The sequence below is a fragment of the Magnolia sinica genome, chromosome 5, assembly GCF_029962835.1.
Source record: "Magnolia sinica isolate HGM2019 chromosome 5, MsV1, whole genome shotgun sequence".
Lineage (NCBI taxonomy): Eukaryota > Viridiplantae > Streptophyta > Magnoliopsida > Magnoliales > Magnoliaceae > Magnolia > Magnolia sinica.
The window spans coordinates 104,337,705-104,359,915 of NC_080577.1; the positions used below are offsets into that span (position 1 = coordinate 104,337,705).

General features: G+C 39.0%; 2 protein-coding genes and 1 pseudogene across 3 annotated transcripts; all 3 read right to left on the reverse strand.

The window, feature by feature from the left end:
* Nucleotides 1-2,692: 2,692 nt before the first annotated feature.
* On the reverse strand, nucleotides 2,693-14,820 carry LOC131247133 (probable magnesium transporter NIPA8; annotated as a pseudogene).
* LOC131246524 (probable magnesium transporter NIPA8) lies at nucleotides 7,818-9,688 on the reverse strand. Of its 2 annotated transcripts, XM_058246732.1 has the most exons (4): nucleotides 9,579-9,688; nucleotides 9,128-9,204; nucleotides 8,951-9,039; nucleotides 7,818-8,082 (listed from the first exon to the last, which is right to left on the reverse strand). In XM_058246732.1, the coding sequence occupies exons 1-4, from the start codon at nucleotides 9,681-9,683 to the stop codon at nucleotides 7,985-7,987; spliced, it is 369 nt and encodes a 122-aa protein (XP_058102715.1). In that variant the 5' UTR covers nucleotides 9,684-9,688; the 3' UTR covers nucleotides 7,818-7,984. The 2 variants fall into 2 exon arrangements, with proteins under 2 accessions (XP_058102715.1, XP_058102716.1); XM_058246733.1 differs by lacking the exon at nucleotides 7,818-8,082 and having other exon boundaries at nucleotides 8,396-9,024.
* Nucleotides 14,365-16,952, reverse strand: LOC131246522 (pentatricopeptide repeat-containing protein At1g11290, chloroplastic-like). Its single transcript, XM_058246727.1, has one exon. It carries the CDS (start codon nucleotides 16,870-16,872, stop codon nucleotides 14,833-14,835), a length of 2,040 nt encoding a protein of 679 aa, XP_058102710.1. The 5' UTR covers nucleotides 16,873-16,952; the 3' UTR covers nucleotides 14,365-14,832.
* Between the last annotated feature and the right edge of the window lie 5,259 nt (nucleotides 16,953-22,211).

The window sequence follows — 22,211 nt, forward strand, 5'->3', positions numbered from 1 at the left end:
GCCATCCTTCATAGGGCCACTACTGCATGAAACAAATGTTGTCGTATCTCAGCAGGGCAGAGGAGAACTACATGCATGTAAATTTGACTATCTCTAAGCAATTGAATGGCTACATCTCACAAATCATTAGCACTAATCCTATTCCCTTTTTTACCCTCACTTTCTAATGAGTTCATCATTTGATTAGATTCAGATATAGATGTGAAATAGGTTTTGGGAATGGTGGTAAAATTCTTCCTAGAGCATGATGTAGCCAATGCATAGTCTTCTGGGATAGTTGATTTTGGGGCATGATCCCAAAAATAAAGTATATACAAATTTCAGGTGGACGACACCACGCGAAAGAGTGGTTACTGAAAATTAAAAACCTCTCTTCTTTTGTGTGCAACAAAAGTTTTAAATTAAGTTGATATTTGTTTTTTCCTTTCATCAAGGTATGTGTATCAACAAGTTGGGTGCTCAGCAAACATTAGGACACACGAAGTTTTTCATGGTGGCGTTCAACAACCGCAGTTTCCTATGGTGCGATCTACCCAAAAATTTTATCTACTTCATTTCTTGTACCATGCCTTCAAAAAAAAAAGTTGGAAAAACATATGGATGGCTTGGATATACAATGAATATATTGAGGTGGGTCATAAGGTCGGGGTTCCACCGGCAACGCTGGTTCGAAGTCATTAACCTTATATGATATCCAGCCTGTCTAATAGATGTAATCCACTATGATATCCATAAATAACAAAAAAGAAAGAAAATGTTCAATATAAAAATGAAGTGAGCCAAATTATAAAAATAATATTACAACTCTTGAAAATATTAAAATTCACATACAATTCATTTGGTAATTCGATTAAAAAGATTTTTTTGTTAGTGTGGTTATCAAGAATGAGTGTATATGTTTCACAAGTTAGATGCCGTACATGTACAATGTGGTCCCAAAATTCTATACTTTATTGCTTCTTAAAGAAAACAGGGCACTTTGGTAACTTCTCTTCTCAAAAAGTAATGCCGAGGAATTTTGATTCACAAGGCCTACTTGAATTGCCAATTACATTAGTACTTAAAATTTAGGTCATTGAGAGCTTGTAAATGAAGGTAAATAGAATCCATTTCACATTTAGTCTCATTTCAAGTGTACATGACCAACTTGTGTTTGGATATGAGTACATGACTAATTTACGTTTGGATATGAGTAAATGAAATACATTAAAATTCAAATATTTTGTTTGGATGGGAATCAATGAAAAGAATCCAAATGTATTGAAATTTTTCAATATATCCATAGGAACGTATGTGATATTCCAAATCAGCTTTAATATCCTAAATTAGTCTACATTTGTTATATTTGATAGAATGGTTGTAATAAGCTCATTAAAATATATACTTTAGTAATAAAAAATAAAAAATTCCGAGCCTCAAGTGGGCCACAAACGTAAGGATCCAAACCAAGCAACTTGCGAATATTTTTTAACCATTCATTTAGATGGCTAACGTTTAGACAGTTTGGATCATTCTATTGTTGTAATTTTAGTGATATATCCAATAATTGGATTGTTTCACAGTATCATCCAAGTGCCACATGTACAGTGGACATGCATAGTTACACATTTGTTTACTCATGCAACTCTCTAAGGCAGCCCAAAAAAACATTTCAAAATCTCCCTTCCTCGGGATTTTAAATCGGCCAAATTTTCTCCAAATTCATTTACTCCCAATTCCATTTAACTTCATTTACTCCTGTCCAAACGCACTTCTCACCCCATTTACTTCCATCCAAATGACCCCTATATGGGTACTCACTCTTGCCTTAGTGGTAAACTGACAAGAGTTTCAACAGAAGGTTAGGTGTTCAAGTACCCATTGTGGTGTGAGTGGGTGTGTAAGGCGTGAGTGCATATCTTTCTTTTTTATAAAAAATAAAAATAAAAAATAAGGTTTGCATAAAGAAAAGTAACAGAAGTGAAGAGTCATTCTGGGTACTTGAACACCTAATGTCAAATAACCCTAATTTACTGAGTTTTCTCCCTTAAAAAATAAAATAAAAATAAAAATAAAAATAAAGAAGAAGAAGAAGAAGAAAAGTAGAAGATATTTCCTACAAAAATGATAATCATAGACACTATTAATTTACATGTTTTTTTTTTTTCCTGAAGACCGAAATCGAATTTGGGTTTCCACCATTCTCAAGGCCAACAAGATGCAATTGAGCCAGATCCAGATTGATCTAAAATAAAGGTTAGGGGCATAAAACGCACATAAACTTCAGCCCACTTAATGCAGATTGCTTTCCCCACAGCACGCAAATTAGGGGCAGTTGGGAAGACGCTCCTGACCATGATTTGTTCGTAATGCCCAGATGCTACCCTAACTCATTAGGGTGAGAGACTTGGTGCAGGATTTGCAAAATCCAAGGATATGAATACACACAAAAGCAATAAAAGATATGCCCTTGCACTAAGTGCAACAAATCCACAGATTTGTAACTTGATTACCAAATGGTGGACTTTGGGATCTGCCAAATCCTATCGATAAAAATAATGGGTCAATTGATATCTCAAAAGGAGAATTTTTTGCAAGCAGGCAGTGAAATTTGTATAAATCACATCGCAACGCTATGATGATGCCGTGAAACTATATATCATTCCTATACATTCAAGATACAACAAATAGAATTGTGGGGGGGGGTGGGGGGAGGAGCTTCACAATGCACTGCTACCTCTGACTGTGGTAATGAGAAATCAAAGTGCTCCTCTCATGAATTTCTGGATCCTCCATTGGAATCATACTCCAGCCGGAGCTTCTTAGGGGAAAGAGCTTCACACGATCGTAACCAGCCCCTCTAAAGCCTGTCATCCTTGAAGACACCATAGGCATTACAAGAACCGAAGAAGCACTTATTGAATCCTCACCCAAGCCTAAAGATAGAACGCAGGCGGTCTGCAGAGAGGCAAATTTTCAGAATTTTAGAATTCAAAATGCATTAGTTGTAAGTATGTTCACTTCAACTTCACAGCACCTTTGCTTTGATCATGATAGCTGTCAGTCTCGACAGCATTGCTTGCCCCAACGATCTAATATCTTTAATTTCTATCTCTTCTGTCGGTAGCTTCATTGGCCTGTAGTTCAAGGCATTCGAGGCAAACCCAAAATTAACAATTCTGCTGAAGTTAATAAACATAATTCAAACACAGAAGTAAAACAATGAGAGAGAGAGAGAGAGAGAGAGAGAGAGAGAGAGAGAGAGAGAGCGAGCCATATTGGCATGTATTGTAACGGGCCGATACACCCCATATCGGCACCATTCTGGGGCCTATACTGCCATTACAGGCCAATATGACCATAAAGGCCCATTTTGAAAGTATTTATTTGCAATTTAGATCTTGTTTTTCCACTTCCTTATTGATTTCAACTATGAAAGACACTAAGAAACTAATTTAAAACTAGATCTAGGCCTACTTTGAGGATCAAAACACAAAATTTGAGTGAGATTCGACAGCTAATGTGGAGTGGACCATTTTGGGAAACATTAGAAAAAGGAGTAAACCATCACTTCTTTTTCATTTTTCATCTTTTTTTGCTGCACTTCATTAAGGGATCCTAATCCACCAAACCATGCTTGATTAGTGTTCCATTGGGGCCTATTTGGTCGACTTGCAACAGGTCAAGCTGCACTGACCAATAGACAGCATTCTTACTAAAGAATGCCCCATTACACCATCAAAAACATGTCCAAAACAAACATATATATATATATATATATATATATATATATATATATATATATATATATATATATATATATATATATATATATATATATATATATATATATATATATATATATATATATATATATATTTGGGATCCACATATTTTAGAATTTTACCAATAATTTTTTAGAATTTTATTCATAAAAAAATAAATCAGCCATTTATAGTGCCATTCTCAGATAATATGGCCATGCATTATTCAAATTCCCATGCAAAGATTATGTACATAGATCCAACTCATACAGACCTATATAGTGCATGATTGTGGCCCTACAATTACTAAATGAGACTGAAGTTTGCAAGCAAATAGATTTATGAATTGCTGGGGATTCCACAGGCAATGATGAAAGACATAGATAATACCTGTTCATGTCAGTAGAAATGTTTGAAGACGTAGCAGAAACCAAAGAAGAAGATTCCTTGGTTTCACCTCCTGAAATATTTTCAACACGATTAATACAATCCTCTGAAAATTTGCAGGGAAAACAATAACAGGAGGTTATAGTCAAGATACCCTTTGAGTCAACAGGTGCTAGCAAAGAAATACCTACGAATACAAATGCCATTCCCAGAATGAACATCAATGTCCTTAACACGTTGAAGACCTGTTGAAAGGACTCTTTAATAAGGTTTGCATAAAGAAAGGTAACAGAAGTGAAGAGTCATGACTGAGACAGCGTGGATCCAGGCTAACCTGATATTCTTGAAAATGTACAAATCCTGTACAAATGGAGAACAGGGTCCAAGCAATCTGAAACATGGGGACGATAAGGATTGCATCATACAGAGACAACCCTTCATTCAATCTAGCCATCTGTTCAAGAAGAAAAGCAAATCAGAACCACACGTGGAGCTGAAATATTTTTTTCAAAATTTCTACAGCTGCAGCATCTGGAAAGATTGCCCAAACCATATCCAGACCATAGTTACCAGTTTCGCAGGCAATTAGGTCCAGACCCAGTCTGCAATTCACTTATTCCACATTATCTTCTCAGTTTGATTCACCATCAGTTGAGTTCAATTCATGGAAACAATTTGCTGAGTTTTCAGGTTTGATTTGACAGCACTGTTGCCTGCATGGATTGGTGGAAACTAAAGCATGGATATGGAAAACAAAATTTCACATCTGATGAAAAGGAAATACGTGGAAAAGAAACCACGATAACTTGTTTGTTTTAGGTTTTTAGTACACATGATTTTCATGAAATTGCTAAAAGGTCAAAGGTCAAACAGTGCAAGCTGTCTTTCATGACTGTGGATATCTAAGATTTAACAGTTTCTTTTTCCAATCCTCCTAATCGTTTTTTTTTTTTTTTTGCCAGAATACCATGGAAAGGAAATCAACTTCCACACCTATAGTTGTTTTAAATAAGGGAATTTTACAAAGAACTGGCTAATTAATATGGAATTTACATTCAGTACCTTTTTCAAAAAGGTTTTCAAACAGCTACCTCATTAATCAATACTATTATCATTCCACTACCTTCCGTTACACTTCTTTAATGGCCAGTTGGGTGCGCGTGTGAGCAAATGGGTTGGCTGCTTGGGAAGGCCACAGCATAATGTTTATGTAAAACCACATCCTAACCACTACATGCATCACCTCATGTTAAGCCAATGGCCCAAAAATCACCCTCATCCATGATTCGGGTGGACCACATTATTGGAAACAGTGTACAGGCAACAATCACCCTCCAAACTGTTCCCCTTGGTATGGCCCACCTGAATCACAGATGGGCCTGAATTTTAGGCCCCGGCCCTAATTTTTGTGTGGCATCTAATGGTTAGAGTGGATTTCATATAATCATCACGTTGGGCTCTATGAAAAGCAAGGGTGGACGTGTCTCTCCCAACAGTTTTCTTTGGGGTGCCCCACTCCCACCAAATCACAAGTTGGCCTGATTTTTTTGGCTCGGGGCCTAAACTGGGACTATGCATCTAATGGTTGCAGTAGATCTTACACAAACATCACGGTGGGTGCCTAAACTGGGATTATGCATCTAATGGTTGTAGTAGATCTTACATAAACATCACGGTGGGCCCCGCCAAAAATCAAGTACAGGTGTCCCTCTCTCAAACTGTACAGAGAATATATAGAGAAAAAACGGAATTGTATGGGACGCCACTCTTAATTTTGACGGGCCCACCATAATGTTTACGTAAGATCCACTTCCAACATTAAAATATTTAGTACAATATTAGGCCCAAAGACAAAATCAGGTTGACCTGTGATTCTAGTAGGCCACACTAACTGATTGGGAGATAGACATCCACATTTGATTTTTACAGGGCTCACTGTGATAATTATATGAAATCCACTCCAATAATAGATTCAACACAAACATTTAGGCTTGTATCCCAAAACTCATACCCATCCATGATTCACGTGGGCCACACTAATGGAATCAGTTTGGAGGGCGAGAGCTACCCTGTGCATTGTTTCCAATCATGTGGTCCACCTGAATCACAAATGGAGCTTATTTTTGTGCTGTTGACCTAACATGGGGTGACACACCTGGTGGTCAAGGTAGATTTTACATAAACATCACGATGGGTCCCACCCAAGCTACCCACCCATTTGCTTGAACGGCGGCCATGACAGAAGGTAGTGGAATGATAATTATATCGATCAATGAGGTAGCTTTTTGAAAACCTTTTTGAAAAAGGTACCGGAATGTAAATTCCATATTAATTACATAGTTTTTTTTCTTTTTTTTTTGTAAAAATCCCTTTAACAAACATGGGAAAACATCATATCTGTGGAAATCGATTTTATTTCCACTGCTTTCCACCAAACAAACTTAATAAGAACAATGTTTTAAATAGCTTCACTATGTAGTGAGTACCTTACGATACGTAACGCCACGTAACTCTTGAAAATAGCTTTAGTCATGCACAGCCCATGCTACACGCTATATATACTATGATACACGCTACATAGCTTACATTACAAGTTATTTTTCACTGAAATATTAAAATCAATTAATGTTTTCGACGATTTGGTACTTTTTCGTTTTGTTTTTTTTTTTTAAGTTAATCTTTTCAATGGTTTAGTAAGTAAAGTACGGAATAGTATTAAATCAGCTAGGTTGCTCTTTCTTTACCTCTATACCAATCTTTACCTATTTTTTCTATTATTGTACGTTGTGTTTGGTCAAACCAAAGACTAATTTGGTGCAAAATATCATGACATTTCATGATATTTGGAGCAACCAAGCACAACCCTAACTAAAAATCTAGAACTAGTGTGTAGCTTAAGCCTCATGCCTTAAGAGTGATGAAAGCAACACAACACACTATTTGCTATTTAAAATACTGAATGAGAATGCCAACTCAATCCTAGCTGCATACCTTCTATTCAAATCGTCTCAAGTTCAGGTTTACATCACATAAGGCGGCCTTTGAGTTTTGGGTGAATATAGGGGCAGACAATTTGGAAATTTTAATAAATTTACATCTAAAAGAAATAGCATGCTAAGGGAAATTATTAAAATAATTCATCAATTTTATGGGTCATCAAAATTCATTGGATTGGATTTGCTGAATTATGGTAAAACGATGAATCAATCCAAAATGAATTAGAAGACAGTTTGATTGCTTGCTTCAGAGAGTACAACGGAGTCCAGTGCATTTGGAATAATGACCAGGACGAAGAAATCATATGCAAAATCATTACCCAAAACCCTGCCGTGCTTAAAAAAAACAGAAGCATGGAGTAAGTGAACCAGCTGTGGAACTGATAATCTCTAGCCATGGTCAATCGCAGCATGTATGACCTGGAAAAGAAAATATAGTTAATCCACACATCAACACAGAAAGAAGACCATACAACATCAAGATTCGGTGCTGATAAGCTATATGCTGCCAGTGTTTACTAAGGAGAAAATGTTTGTCCAACTTAGGCAACTTACAGTGATTTTGCAAACAACATTAAGCATGATCCTACAGCACCAGAAACTGTGGCATAGGAGAAAGGCAGTAACATGCGCCAAATATGGTCTAAGGTCATGTCCAGGAATCGAAAGCAGAAGGCCGCCTATCCTGCATTTTCAGTTTTAGTTGTTTAGATAGTACTGTAATGGATGGCTGGCAACATAGCAAATAACTGTTGGAAAACAAAGAAATCTTGCGACAGAGGAATCAGCACTCCAAAGGCACATGCAGAGTTGACTCCCACCCAATAAAGTAAAGCATATATGGACAACGCCTCACCTCTAAATAGAGTGATTGGCGGCAGCAATCACCATCGAGATCATGCAGTAAAAAAGAAATACAATGTCACTGTACTTCACCAACTGCTCCAGCATGTATACTGGAAAAAGATAATAACTAGATATTTTAATTCTCTTTCCTTCCGTTTGTATTTAGGAGGTGATGCATCACCATTCCATTTTTTACCATCTTTTTTTTTTCATTCTGCTTTTTTATCTTTCTTTCTTTTCTTCTTTCTTTCTTTTTTTTTTTTCTTGTCCAAGTTGCAATTACCTTCACATTAATAGTGAGGGAATGAGCTCCAAATTGAATTACAAGCTTAAGAGGGGGGGAGGGGGGTGGTTAGTTAGTCTAGAAGTTGCAATTACCTTCACGTTAATAGTGAGGGAATGAGCTCAAAATTGCACTTACGGACTTGAATGGAACTTAGCCATAATTTGAGGGATCTACCTCATTATGAATATTTGGCAATGCCATTAAAATTTGGTAATTTCCTTCCATGTACTCAAGAGATTTTAATTTGTTTCTTCTTTGATTTTTACCCTCCCTCCCTCTTCTTTTCCCTTTTTTTATTGGATGCACTATGAAACTCTATTGCAATAAATTAGTCTAAACATTGGAAAAAGGTCCAAACTCTAACTACATTAGCATTAATGGTGAGAGATTGAGCTCCAAATGGCAATCCCAATACAATCCGGTCATTTCCTAGTGTTTAAGCTGAATGTTCCCAATTCAATACACTTGCGCATCCAAATCTCGGCCATTGTACAGTGGCAGTGAGCAGAAACCAACCCAGAAGTTATGGAACAATGAATCCTCCAAAATGATCCAAATCTCGGCCTTAGTACAGTGGCAGTGAGGAGAAACCAACTCAGAAGTTATAGAACAATGAATCCTCCTCCAGAATGCTAAGTATGCAAATGCAAACAACATATATTAATTCCAAATGACAAGTGTAAGTCCAATACCAAGTGACTGGTGGTTGCCAAAAGCAACGAGGAAGATGTTGCCAAGAACAACAAAAGTTGTAGCGACCAGTACCCTGTAAAAGATCAGTCTAATATACTGAGATCATTTATTTTACAAGTGAACAAGCCCAAGGCAAAATTCTAAAAGAAGCAAGTCTAAGTCCAGAAATAACATACTTGCTCATCACTGTCTTGTTCAAGACAAAGTATGTATTAGATACAAACTGAATGGATCCAAGGGCCACAAGAAGTGACTAGAACCAAACATCAATAGTGTTATTCAATTGGCTTTATTAAGAACTCAGTAGACACGAAAGAAATATGTATATAAACTTGCCATAACTAACCAATCACCAATTAAACAAAACTAATACAAAGAAATAGAGGTTTAAACAGCCAATTTGGAACAAAGATTAAGGGCTCGTTTGGACACACCATCCAAAGGAGGATTTCAGGTGAAACCCCCCTTTCAAGGTAAACCGGGGTTTTTTATGAGCATTTGCATGCACCTTTCAATCCCCTGTTTTACCATCCCACTCAACAAAACAGGCACTAAAATGCCCAACACGATACGGCAACTACTAAAAGTGGTTTCTACTCACTCCATTTTTTTATGGGCTCGCATTACCTGGCTGTGAAAAGTTGCGACCCAAGCTTCTGTACAAAGGTGATATCCAACCTTCTCTAATGGTACCGGGTTAGATGAGATACAAACACCACCACCATCAGCCATGGAGGAAGTTCTTCACCAATAATCCCCACAAGAACATGTCCCTCCATTGAAATGGTGAAACCTATGAGCATCTCTAACTACAATCTCCCTTCTCGTAACCTTAGAGATGAACTTGGTTGAAGTATGGCAATCCCCACAAACCCTTAGATTCTTCTTGATCCTAATTGTGCTTCCAGGCCCTGAATTCAAGAGCCCGAACACAATGGCAAGTTTTTCACTATGCACGTACAGCATCTTTTCCTTCATCTCATCCTCCACATCATGCAACACGAAATTTGTATTGGGGACATACCCTTCCTCTCGGATCCTCTCCATCAATCTATCCAACTCTTCATAAATCAGACCTGTTTGAGGATTTGATTGATCCCCCACAAGAGACGTACACGCTCTGTTCTTTACTTCGATCACTGTGTGACCGGCAGTTTTCTTCACCCCTCTCCGCTTCATCAAGCCCCAGACCTTGTCGGCCTCTTCTCTTTTACCCGAAGACATGTATGTTTGACAACAAGACATACCGACCAGAGTTCTCGGGGTCTAATTCAAATAGTGATTTTGCGGCCAATTCAGCTAGCTTCACATTTGAATGAATTCTGCATGTGCCAAGTAAAGCCCCCCAAACACCAGCATCTGGCTTTATGGGCATGTTCTCAATGAACTCCCGGGCTTCATTCAGCTGCCCAGCGCAGCCAAGGAGATCAACCATGCAAGCATAATGTCTGTTCTTGGCATAATATGAAAATCCCTAATCATAGAATTAAAGCATTGCCACCCTTCAGCTATCAAACCAGCATGGCTACAAGCTGACAACAGTGAAATAAATGTGATATGATCAGGGCCCATTGAACCTTTCATCCATTCAAAGAGCTCAAGGGCATCCTTCCCCCGCCCATGCATTCTATAACCAGATATCATGGTTCTCCAGGAAACCAAGTTCCGTTCTCGCATACTATCAAAAACACAGCGAGCATATTCTAAGCTTCCACATTTCACATAAAGATCAACCAATGCAGTTTCTATTACCACTTTGTGATTGAACAAGCTCCGGATTATAAACCCGTGAGCAAATTTTGCTTGTCGAAGGGATGCTAAATTCGAACACACAGGAACAACACTAAGGCCAGTTACATAATCAGGGCGAACTCTTTTCAACTTCATCTGTTTGAAGAGCTCCAAACCCTCTATTGGCAAATCGGCTTGCACATAAGCTTCAATCATCGAACTCCATGACACCAAATCCTTTTCAGGTATCCCATCAAAGAATATCCTTGCAATATCTACCCTCCTGCATTTTGCATACATCCCCATCAGCACATTCCGAACGCTAATATCCGAATCAAGACCATTCTCCACAACAATTCTATAAATCTCATCAGCCTCATTCTTCCTACAAAAACATGGAATCAAATACAAGACCATTACTCTATTGGGTCTGATTCGCTCCTCCAACATCCGCCAAAACAACCCCATCGCGTCCTCAAAACACCCACTTTCCACATAAGCTGCATTCATCACACTCCATGAGACCACATTCCTCTCGGGCATTTTATCAAACACCTCCCGGGCTGTCTCAAACCGCCCACATTTCCCATACATTGAAACAGCAGAATTCCCAACGAAGATATCAAACTCGCATCCGAATTCTGCCGCATCGGCATGAATCTTCTCTCCCTCTTCGACATCCCGAAGATTCGCGCAGGCTTTGAAGACGAACGGGAACGTGAAGTTGTTGGGCGAGACTCCAACCGCCCACATCTGATGGTAGAGAGAGATGGCGCGATCGGGTTGGTCCTTGTCGGCGAATCCACGGATGAGGACATTCCAGAGGAAGACGTCAAGGGTTTGGTTGGAGGAGGAGAAGATGGCAAAAGCATAATTCATGGAATTAAGGAGGGCGTATTTGGAGATGAGGTGGGTGGAGAGGAAGAGGTTGAGGTGGAGGTGGGACCGGAGCATGGAAGCGTGGATGGATTTTAGGGTTTTGAGGGAGTGCATTGGCTCGTGGAGAGGAGGTGGTGGCGTATTGCGCACCACGCGTTTTATATCTGCATCAAAAGGGCGCGCGGGAGGAGGTGGTTTGAAACAGAGGTATTTTAGAGGAGGAGAGAAGGGGAATGCCAAAGCGATACGCAATCTCGCCAGATTTGGGGACGCCGATTCTCAACACCAGCGTTTCACATGAAGTTATTGTGTTGGAAACTTACGTGGCGCCCACTGTGATGTTTATAATAAATCTAACTTGTCCATCCTTTCACATGAAGCTATCTAGGTTTTAACAAACATGGGGAGATGTCATATCTGTGGAAATCAATTTTATTTCAACCATCTCCCGGAGCTTTCTACCAATACAAATAGAACGAGAACAGTGTTTTAAATAGCTTCACTATGTAGCATATAGATTCCGCTAGGTAACATAGCTTAGTCTTAACGCCATGTAACTCCTGAAAATGGCTTAAGTAATGCGCAGCCTACACTATATGATAATTTTGCATATGCTACGTAGCCTACATTACAAGTTATTTTTCACTAAAACATTAAAATCAAGTAACGTTTTCAATGGTTTGATCTTTTTTTTAATAAAAAATTGTTAATCTTTTAAATGATTTTGGTAAGATGATATAAGTAATAGTATTAAATCAATTAGGTTGTGCTTTCTTTATCTCTATACTTAATCTTTAATTATTTTTCCTATTATTGTGGGTTGAGATTGGTTGAACCAAACATCATTAAATTCCATTATTAATCAGACTAATTTGGCATAAAATATCATGATATTTCATGATATTTGGCACAACCTTAACTAAAAATCTAGTAGCATGTAGCTTAAGCCTCATGCTTCGGAGAGGTGAACACTATGCAATAGGCTATTTGCTAATTAAAACACTTAAGGAGAACTCTATCTCAATCCTTACCATAGGCCTCCCATTCAAATCTTCTCAAGTTCAAGCTTACATCACATATGACAACCTTTGAGTTTTAGGTGAATTTAGAGTTTAAATTTTTGAAAAATTAGCATACGAAGGGAACTGTTAACATTATTCATCGATTTTATGGGTCATCAAAATTCATTGGATTGGATTTGTGAATTGTGGTAAAACAGTGAATCAATCCAAAATGAACTATGAGCCAGTTTAATTGCTTGCTTCAAAGCGAACGAGTCCAATGTATTTGGAACTATGACCAGGACATACAATTCATTTGCAAAATCATTACCCAAAACCCTGCCATGCTAAGAAACAACAGAAGCATGGAGTATGTGAACCAATTGTGGAACTGATAATCTCTGGCCATGGTCAATTGCAGCGTGTTGGACCTGGAAAAGAAAAGAATTAATCCACACATCAACTTAGAGAGAAGAGCACACAATGACAAGATTTGGTGGTTATATGGTGTCAGTGTTTACTGAGGAGTAAATGTCTGTCCAACTTAGGCAACTTACAGTGATTTTGCAAACAACATTGAGCATGATCCCACAGCACCAGAAACTGTAGCATGGGAGAAAGGCAGCAACATGCGCCAAATATGGTCTAAGGTCATGTCCAGGAATCGAAAGCAGAAGCTCGCCTCTCCTGCATTTTCAGTTTTAGTTGTTTAGATAGTACTGTAAATCTGTAATGGATGGCTGGCAACATAGCAAACAACTATTGGAAAACAAAGAAATCAAGCGACACGGGAATCAGCACTACAAAGGCACATGCAGAGTTGACGCCCACCCTATAAAGCAAAGCATATAAAGACAATGCCTCACCTGTAAATAGAATGATTAGCGGCAGCAATCACCATTGAGATTATGCAGTAAAAAAGAAATACAATGTCACTGTACTTCTCCACCAACTGCTCCAGCATTTATACTGCAAAAAGATAATAACCAGATATTATAATTTTCTCCTTCCTTTCCTTTTTATTTAGGAGGTGATGCATCACCATTCCATTTTTTACTATATTTTTGTGTGTGTGTTTGGGGGGTGTTAATTAGTCCAGTAGTCCAAGTTGCAATTACCTTCACATTAATAGTGAGGGGATCTACCTCCTTATGAATATTTGGCAATGCCATTAAAATTTGGTTATTTAGATTTTATTGTGTTTCTTCTTCTTTTTTTCAGTTGGGAATGATGCACCATTTGATTTTTACTCCCTCTCCCTCCCTCCCTAAATGTTCCCAATTCAATACACTTGCGCATCCAAATCTTAGCCTTAGTAAAGTGGCAGTGAGCAGAAACCAACTCAGAAGTAATAGAACAATGAATCCTCCTCCAGAATGCTCCAAATCTCAGCCTTAGTACAGTGGCAGTGAGCAAAAACCAACTCAGAAGTTATAGAACAATGAATCCTCCTCCAGAATGCTAAGTATGCAAACGCAAACAACATATATTAATTCCAAATCACAAGTGTAAGTCCAGTACCAGTTGACTGGTGGTTGCCAAAAGCGACAAGGAAGATGTTGCCAAGAACAAAAGCTGTAGCGACCAGTACCCTGTAAAAGATCAGTTTAATATACTGTGATTATTTATTTTACAAGTGATCGAGCCCAAGGTAAAATTCTAAAACAAGCAAGTCCGACTCCAAAAATAACATACTTGCTCTTCACTGCCTTGTTCAAGACAAAGTATGTATTAGATAGAAACTGAATGGATCCAAGTGCCGCAAGAAGTGACTGTAACAAAACATCAATAGTGTTATTCAATTGGCTTCGAAATTTATTAAGAACTCAGTAGAGATGAAAGAAAGATGTATACAAACTTGCCACAACTAACCAATCACCAATTAAACAAAACTAATATAAAGAAATAGAGGTTTAAACAGCCAATTTGGAACAAAGATTAAGGGCCCGATTGGATGTACCATCCAAAGGAGGGTTTGAGGTGAAAGCCCCCTTTCGAGCTAAACCAGGGTTTTTTATGAGCACTTGCATGCACTTTTCTATCCCCTATTTTACCATCCCACTCAACAAAATAGGCGCTAAAATGCCCAACATGATAAGGCAACTGCTAAGAGTGTTTTCTACTCACTCCATTTTTATATGGGCTCGCATTACCTTGCCGTGAAAAATTGCAAGCTAAGCTTCTGTACAAAGGTGATATCCAGCCTCGTCTATTGGTACCAGGTCAGACGAGATACAAACACCACCACCATCAGCCATGGAGGAAGTTCTTCACCAATAATCCCCACAAGAACACATACCTCCATTGAAATGGTGAAACCTATGAGCATCTCTAACTACAATTTCCCTTCCCGTAACCTTAGAGATGAACTTGGTCGCAGTATGGCAATCCCCACAAACCCTTAGATTCTTCTTGATCCTAATCGTGCTTCCAGGCCCTGAATTCAAGAGCCCGAACACAATGGCAAGCTTTTCGCTGTGCACATACAGCATCTTCTCCTTCATCTCATCCTCCACATCATGCAACACGAAATTTGTATTGGGCACATACCCTTCTTCTCGAATCCTCTCCATCAATCGATCCAACTCTTCATAAATCAGATCTGTTTGAGGATTTGATCGATCCCCCACAAGAAATGTATACACTTTGTTCTTTACTTCGATGACTGTGTGACCGGCAGTTTTCTTCACCCCTCTCCGCTTCATCAAGCCCCAGACCTTGTCGGCCTCTTCTCTTTTACCCGAAAACATGTATATGTTTGACAACAAGACATATCGACCAGAGTTCTCTGGGTCTAATTCAAATAGTGATTTTGCGGCCAATTCAGCTAGCTTCACATTTGAATGAATTCTGCATGCGCCAAGTAAGGCCCCCCAAACACCAGCATCTGGCTTTATGGGCATGTTCTCAATGAACTCCCGGGCTTCATTCAGCTGCCCAGCGCGACCAAGGAGATCAACCATGCAAGCATAATGTTCTGTTCTTGGCATAATATGAAAATCCCTAATCATAGAATTAAAGCATTGCCACCCTTCAGCTATCAAACCAGCATGGCTGCAAGCTGACAACAGTGAAACAAATGTGATATGATCAGGGTCCATTGAACCTTTCATCCAATCAAAGAGCTCAAGGGCAACCTTCCCCCGCCCATGCATTCCATAACCAGATATCATGGTGCTCCAGGAAACCAAGTTCCGTTCTCGCATACTATCAAAAACACGGCGAGCATATTCTAAGCTTCCACATTTCACATAAAGATCAACCAATGCAGTTTCTATTACCACTTTGTGATTGAACAAGCTCCGGATTATAAACCCGTGAGCAAATTTTGCTTGTCGAAGGGATGCTAAATTCGAACACACGCGGACAACACTAAGGCCAGTTACATAATCAGGGCGAACTCTTTTCAACTTCATCTGTTTGAAGAGCTCCAAACCCTCTATTGGCAAATCGGCTTGCACATAAGCTTCAATCATCGAACTCCATGACACCAAATCCTTTTCAGGTATCCCATCAAAGAATATCCTTGCAATATCTACCCTCCTGCATTTTGCATACATCCCCATCAGCGCATTCCGAATGCAAATATCCGAATCAAGACCATTCTCCACAACAATTCTATAAATCTCATCAGCCTCATTCTTCCTACAAACACATGGAATCAAATTCAAGATCGTTACTCTATTGGGTCTGATTCGCTCCTCCAACATCCGCCAAAACAACCCCATCGCGTCCTCAAAACACCCACTTTCCACATAAGCTGCAATCATCACACTCCATGAGACCACATTCCTCTCGGGCATTTTATCAAACACCTCCCGGGCTGTCTCAAACCGCCCACATTTCCCATACATTGAAACAGCAGAATTCCCCACGAAGATATCAAACTCGTATCCGAATTCTGCCGCATCGGCATGAATCTTCTCTCCCTCTTCGACATCCCGAAGATTCGCGCAGGCTTTGAAGACGAACGGGAACGTGAAGTTGTCGGGCGAGACTCCAACCGCCCGCATCTGATGGTAGAGAGAGATGGCGCGATCGGGTTGGCCATTGTCGGCGAATCCACGGATGAGGACGTTCCAGAGGAAGACGTCAGGGGTTTGGTTGGAGGAAGAGAAGATGGCAAAAGCGTAATTCATGGAATTAAGGAGGGCGTATTTGGAGATGAGGTGGGTGGAGAGGAAGAGGTTGAGATCGAGGTGGGACCGGAGCATGGAAGCGTGGATGGATTTTAGGGTTTTGAGCGGAGTGCATTGGTTCGTGGAGAGGAGGTGGTGGCGTATTGCGCACCATGCGTTTTGTATCTGCATCAAAAGGGCGCGCGGGAGGAGGTGGTTCGAAATAGAGGTATTTTAGAGGAGGAGAGAAGGGGAATGTCGAGTAGAGGTTGAAAGAGGTGGATCGTGGTGAGTCGGGTTCGGGTTGGGTCATGATCTTCCCATGTCAGTCCTTTTGGTATAGAGTATCATACTTACAGACCCGGACTAGATCCAACCGGATTGGGGTACGGATCGGGTATCAGTCCTTTTGGTATAGAGTATCATACTTACAAACCCGGACTAGATCCAGCCGGATTGGGGTACGGATCGGGTATTAGCTAGGTTTCAAGTCAAACAAGATCATTTATATGGGGAATGAACGGCTAGCATTGAAAACTTCTTGTGGGCCACGGAAGTTTTAGATCGAATTGATATTTTTGTTTTTACTTCATCCAGCTACGTGTGACACTACAAACAGGTTGGATGGCAAATAAACATCATGTAGAATGGATGGACAATGTAGATATAACACACATCATGTTGGGACCACGGAAGTTTGCCACGCCCTGCTGTGTTATACTGTAGAGCTGAGCAACGATACGAGTCGGATCGAGTTATAGCTGACCCGACTCAACCTAGTTTTGAAATAGAACTGACCCAAACTCGACCGGACCATGCCTGACCTGATTCGAGTCTGGATCTGGCCAAACTAACCCGGACCAAGTCCGACCCAGTCACAGGTACCGAGTCAGGTCAAGTCAGCATCAAGTCAAGTCAGGTGTAGCAGGCATCCGCTGGCTGAAATCATAGCTCAAAACCTAGGTGCACTTGTCGGAATTGTAGGTTCTCCATCAGCTACACGGCATCTCGTATCTAAAATGTCAAATCTAATTTTTTTAATTATGTATGAATAGGGTTTTGGATCAAGTCGAGTCATTACTGAGTCAAATTTCGGGTCGCGTCGAGTTGAGTTACTAGGTGACCCGAACTCGACTCAGTTTGAATTTGGATTAGACGAAGTGTACTCAGTTCAGATCGACTCACCCATTCAGTTCAAGTCGAGTCAAGGCTAAATGAGTTGGATGAGTCAAGTTGTCCCGTGCACAGCTCTAGTTATACACTATCCAACCTGCGTTCTTTACGAGGACAAGTCCGTCCAGCAGGCGTCGAATTGTCTGTGGCACAGATGGGGCACACTATGATGTTTGTGAGAAATCCAACCCGTCCATCTAGTTTTCTAATTCATGTGAGGACATAAGCACAAAAATCACGTAAATCCAAAACCCAAGTAAGTTGTATGACAGGAAACAGTGAGGATTGAACGTCCACCATTGAAACATTCACAGGGCCACAGAAGGTTTGGATACGCCTAATATTTTTATGTTTTCGGTTCATCCCAATAAGAATGGCCTTATGAACAGTTTGGATTGCATATAAACATCACCCTGGACCTAGGGATATTTCAACTATAGGCATTTCCCTATCAACATTTTCCCTGTAGCACTGCACACTTGAGTTTTGAATTTACATCATTTTTTGGTGGCTCATGTCCTAATATTAGCTGTGAAAATGGGGGACAGGCTGGATTTCTCACAAATATCATGGTAGGCACTGTGCTGCACTAACTTGGTTCGGTCTTGACATGTCTTAAGTCTTTTTGGGACCCAGTCTCATTCTTATAGACCCAACTAGGATATGATCAAGTTGGGGTGCCTATCCGCTCTTTGTATATAAAATGATAAATGGAGACTTGGATCATTACTCATGGCTCAATGGCTCAATGATAGTGCATATTTCAACACTGAGGTCATGGTTCGAATACCCAAGTGGTATGGGTGAGTGTGAGTGTGTGCAAAAAAAAACAAAACAAAATAGAGATATTTTACAAAAGAAATCCTCATGAATCCAATATTTACTGAAGAATTACTCTATACAACAGCTTTGCTAAGACCTCAGGGCACAAAGATGTGAGATCCAAGCCATCCTTCATAGGGCCACTACTACAGGAAACAAATGCTGTCATATCTCAGCAGAGTAGAGGAGAACTACATGCATGTAAATTGACTATGTCTAAGCAATTGAATGGCTACATCTCACAAATCATTAGCACTAATCCTATTCCCTTTTTTAACCTCACTTTCTAATGAGTTCATCATTTGATTAGATTCAGATATAGATATGAAATAGGTTTTGGGAATGGTGGTAAAATTCTTCCTAGAGCATGATGTAGCCAATGCATAGTCTTCTGGGATAGTTGATTTTAGGGCATGATCCCAAAAATAAAGTAGATACAAATTTCAGGTGGACGACACCACACGAAAGGGTGGTTATTGAAAATTAAAAACCTCTTCTTTTGTGTGCAACAAAAGTTTTACATCAAGTTGATATTTGTTTTTTCCTTTCATCAAGGTATGTGTATCAACAAGTTGGGTGCTCAGCAAACATTAGGACGGACATACGAAGTTTTTCATGGTGGGCATTCAACAACCACGGTTTCCTATGGTGTGATCTACCCAAAATTTTTATCTGCTTCATTTTGTGTACCATGCCTGTAAAGAAAAGTTGGAAAAACATATGGATGGCTTGGATATACAATGAATATATTGAGGTGGGTCATAAGGTCGGGGTTCCACCGGCAACGCTGGTTCGAAGTCATTAACCTTTTATGATATCCAGCCTGTCTAATAGATGTAATCCACTATGATATCCATAAATAACAAAAAAGAAAGAAAATGTTCAATATAAAAATAAAGTGAGCCAAATTATAAAAATAATATTACGACTCTTGAAAATATTAAAATTCACATACAATTCATTTGGTAATTCGATTAAAAAGATTTTTTTGTTAATGTGGTTATCAAGAATGAGTGTATATGTTTGACAAGTTAGATGCCATACATGTATAACGTGGTCCCAAAATTCTATACTTTATTGCTTTTTAAAGAAAACAATACATGAGGGCACTTTGGTAACTTCTCTTCTCAAAAAGTAATGCCCAGGCATTTTGATTCACAAGGCCTACTTGGATTGCCAATTACATTAGTACTAAAATGTAGGTCATTGAGAGCTTGTAAATGAAGGTAAATGGAATCCATTTCACATTTAGTCTCATTTCAAGTGTAAATGACTAATTTGTGTTTGGATATGAGTAAATGAGTACATGACTAATTTATGTTTGGATATGAGTAAATGAAATGCATTAAAATTCAAATATTTTCTTTGGATGGGAATCAATGAAAAGAATCCAAATGTATTGAAAATTTTCAATATATCCATAGGAATGTATGTGATATTCCAAATTAGCTTTAATATCCTAAATTAGTCTACATTTGTGATATTTGATAGAATGGTTGTAATAAGCTCATTAAAATATATACTTTAGTAAAAAAAAAAAAAAAAAGAAGAAAATTTCGAGCCTCAAGTGGGCCACAAACATAAGGATCACAACCAAGCAACTTACCAATATTTTTTAACCATTCATTTAGATGGCCAACCTTTAGACAGTTTGGATCATTCTATTGTTGTAATTTTAGTGATATATCCAATAATTGGATTGTTTCAAAGTATCATCCGAGTGCCACATGTACAGTGGACATGCATAGTGACACATTTGTTTACTCATGCAACTCTCTAAGGCAGCCCAAAAAAACATTTCAACCCATTTACTCCAACATCTCCCTTCCTCGAGATTTTAAATCAGCCAAATTTTCTCCAAATTCATTTACTCCCAATTCAATTTAATTTCATTTACTCTTGTTCAAATGCACCTCTCACTCCATTTACTTCCATCCAAATGACCCCTATATGGGTCCTCACTCTTGCCTTAATGGTAAACTTACAAGAGTTTCAACAGAAGGTTAGGTGTTCAAGTACCCATTGTGGTGATAATCTATTGTGATGTGAGTGGGTGTGTAAGGTGTGAGTGCATATCTTTAAATTTAAAATTAAAATTTTTTTAAAAAAAAAAAAAGAAAAAAAAGAAGACCCCACATAAGACCTTTGGTTGATGGTAAAATGCTTTGAATCGGAATCCTCTTAAAAGGAACATAATGCAAATGGTAAAAACAATCAAATTTGTTAAAGTGGACCCACTTTTATGGCCCGCCCAAGGCTTAGAATTTTCTTATTTTTTTTTCAAAGTTTATATTTCAATAGGCTTATTACAAGGTAGCTCGAAAAGCTCACTTGACTTGGCTCGATCTAGCTTGACTCGACTCGACTCGAACCACTATTCAAGGCGAGCCAAGCTTCATATGACCCATCTCGTTTTGAAAACGAACCGAGTTCGAACATAGTAGAGCTTGACTCGACTCAACTCAATCCTGGCTCAGCTCAAAGTTCGAGCTTAGCTCGAATATATTATTATTATTATTATTATTATTATTATTATTATTGTATTATATTATATTTAAAAATTAAAACTTAAATCCTATCCTACCCTTCCGTCCATTTCTTACCATTTCCCTTTGTTACACAAGCCTCTCTCTCTCTCTCTCTCTCTCTCTCTCTCTCTCTCTCTCTCTCTCTCTCTCTCTCTCTCTATCTATATATATATATATATATATATAATATTATTAATTGAATATTTAATTTGGAAGTCGGGTCAGTTGGGTCAGGTGGCTAGGTTGAGTCAGGTGCAGGTTGAGTCGGGTTGCTGGGTTGAGTCAAGTGCAGATTGGGTGTTGGGTTGGATCAGGTTAGGAGCAAGCTCGACTCGAGGTAAGATCGCCTCGACTCAATCCACTAGCTCACCTCAAGCTTAACTCAAAAGGTTTAGCAAACAAGCCAAGCTCCAATGGTAAGCTTGGCCCACCTCGACTTGACTCGGCTCGATGTACAGCCCTAGTCAGAATAGAGGATTTTCAGCGCATTGATCAAAGTCGCATACAATTCCTTTGGGATGGAGATGTACCACATATATTAACTAGAGAAGAAGTAATCAGTTGCCAGATGTCCATGTCCGCCAAGTGCTAGAAAGACCTGTCTACATGCTCATGGCAAAATTTTAAGCAAGACTGTGAATGGAGAGACTAGGTCCTTGGATTTGGACGGTTTCTATGTCAACAACTAATGTCAAATAACCCTATTTTACTGAGTTTTCTCCCTTATTAAAATTTAAATAAATAAATAAAGAAGAAGAAGAAGATATTTCCTACAAAAATGATAATCATAGACACTATTAATTTACATGTTTTTTTTTTCCTGAAGACCGAAATCGAATTTGGGTTTCCACCATTCTCAAGGCCAACAAGATGCACTTGAGCCAGATCCAGATTGATCTAAAATAAAGGTTAGGGGCATAACAGGCACATAAACTTCAGCCCACTTAATGCAGATTGCTTTCCCCACACCACTACGAACACAGCACGCAAATTAGGGGCAGTTGGGAA

What these genes read in the sequence shown, in the direction of transcription:
- LOC131246524 (XM_058246732.1), bottom strand. Translation starts at nt 9,683, where the DNA reads ATGGCTGATGGTGGTGGTGTTTGTATCTCATCTAACCCGGTACCATTA. An exon ending in AACAAGACAGTGATGAGCAA is followed by an intron (nt 9,040 to 9,127) that starts GTATGTTATTTC and finishes TCAGTATATTAG; the next exon opens with ACTGATCTTTTACAGGGTAC. An exon ending in TGGCAACCACCAGTCACTTG is followed by an intron (nt 8,083 to 8,950) that starts GTATTGGACTTA and finishes ATCTTTTTCCAG; the next exon opens with TATACATGCTGGAGCAGTTG.
- LOC131246522 (XM_058246727.1), bottom strand. Translation starts at nt 16,872, where the DNA reads ATGCAGATACAAAACGCATGGTGCGCAATACGCCACCACCTCCTCTCC.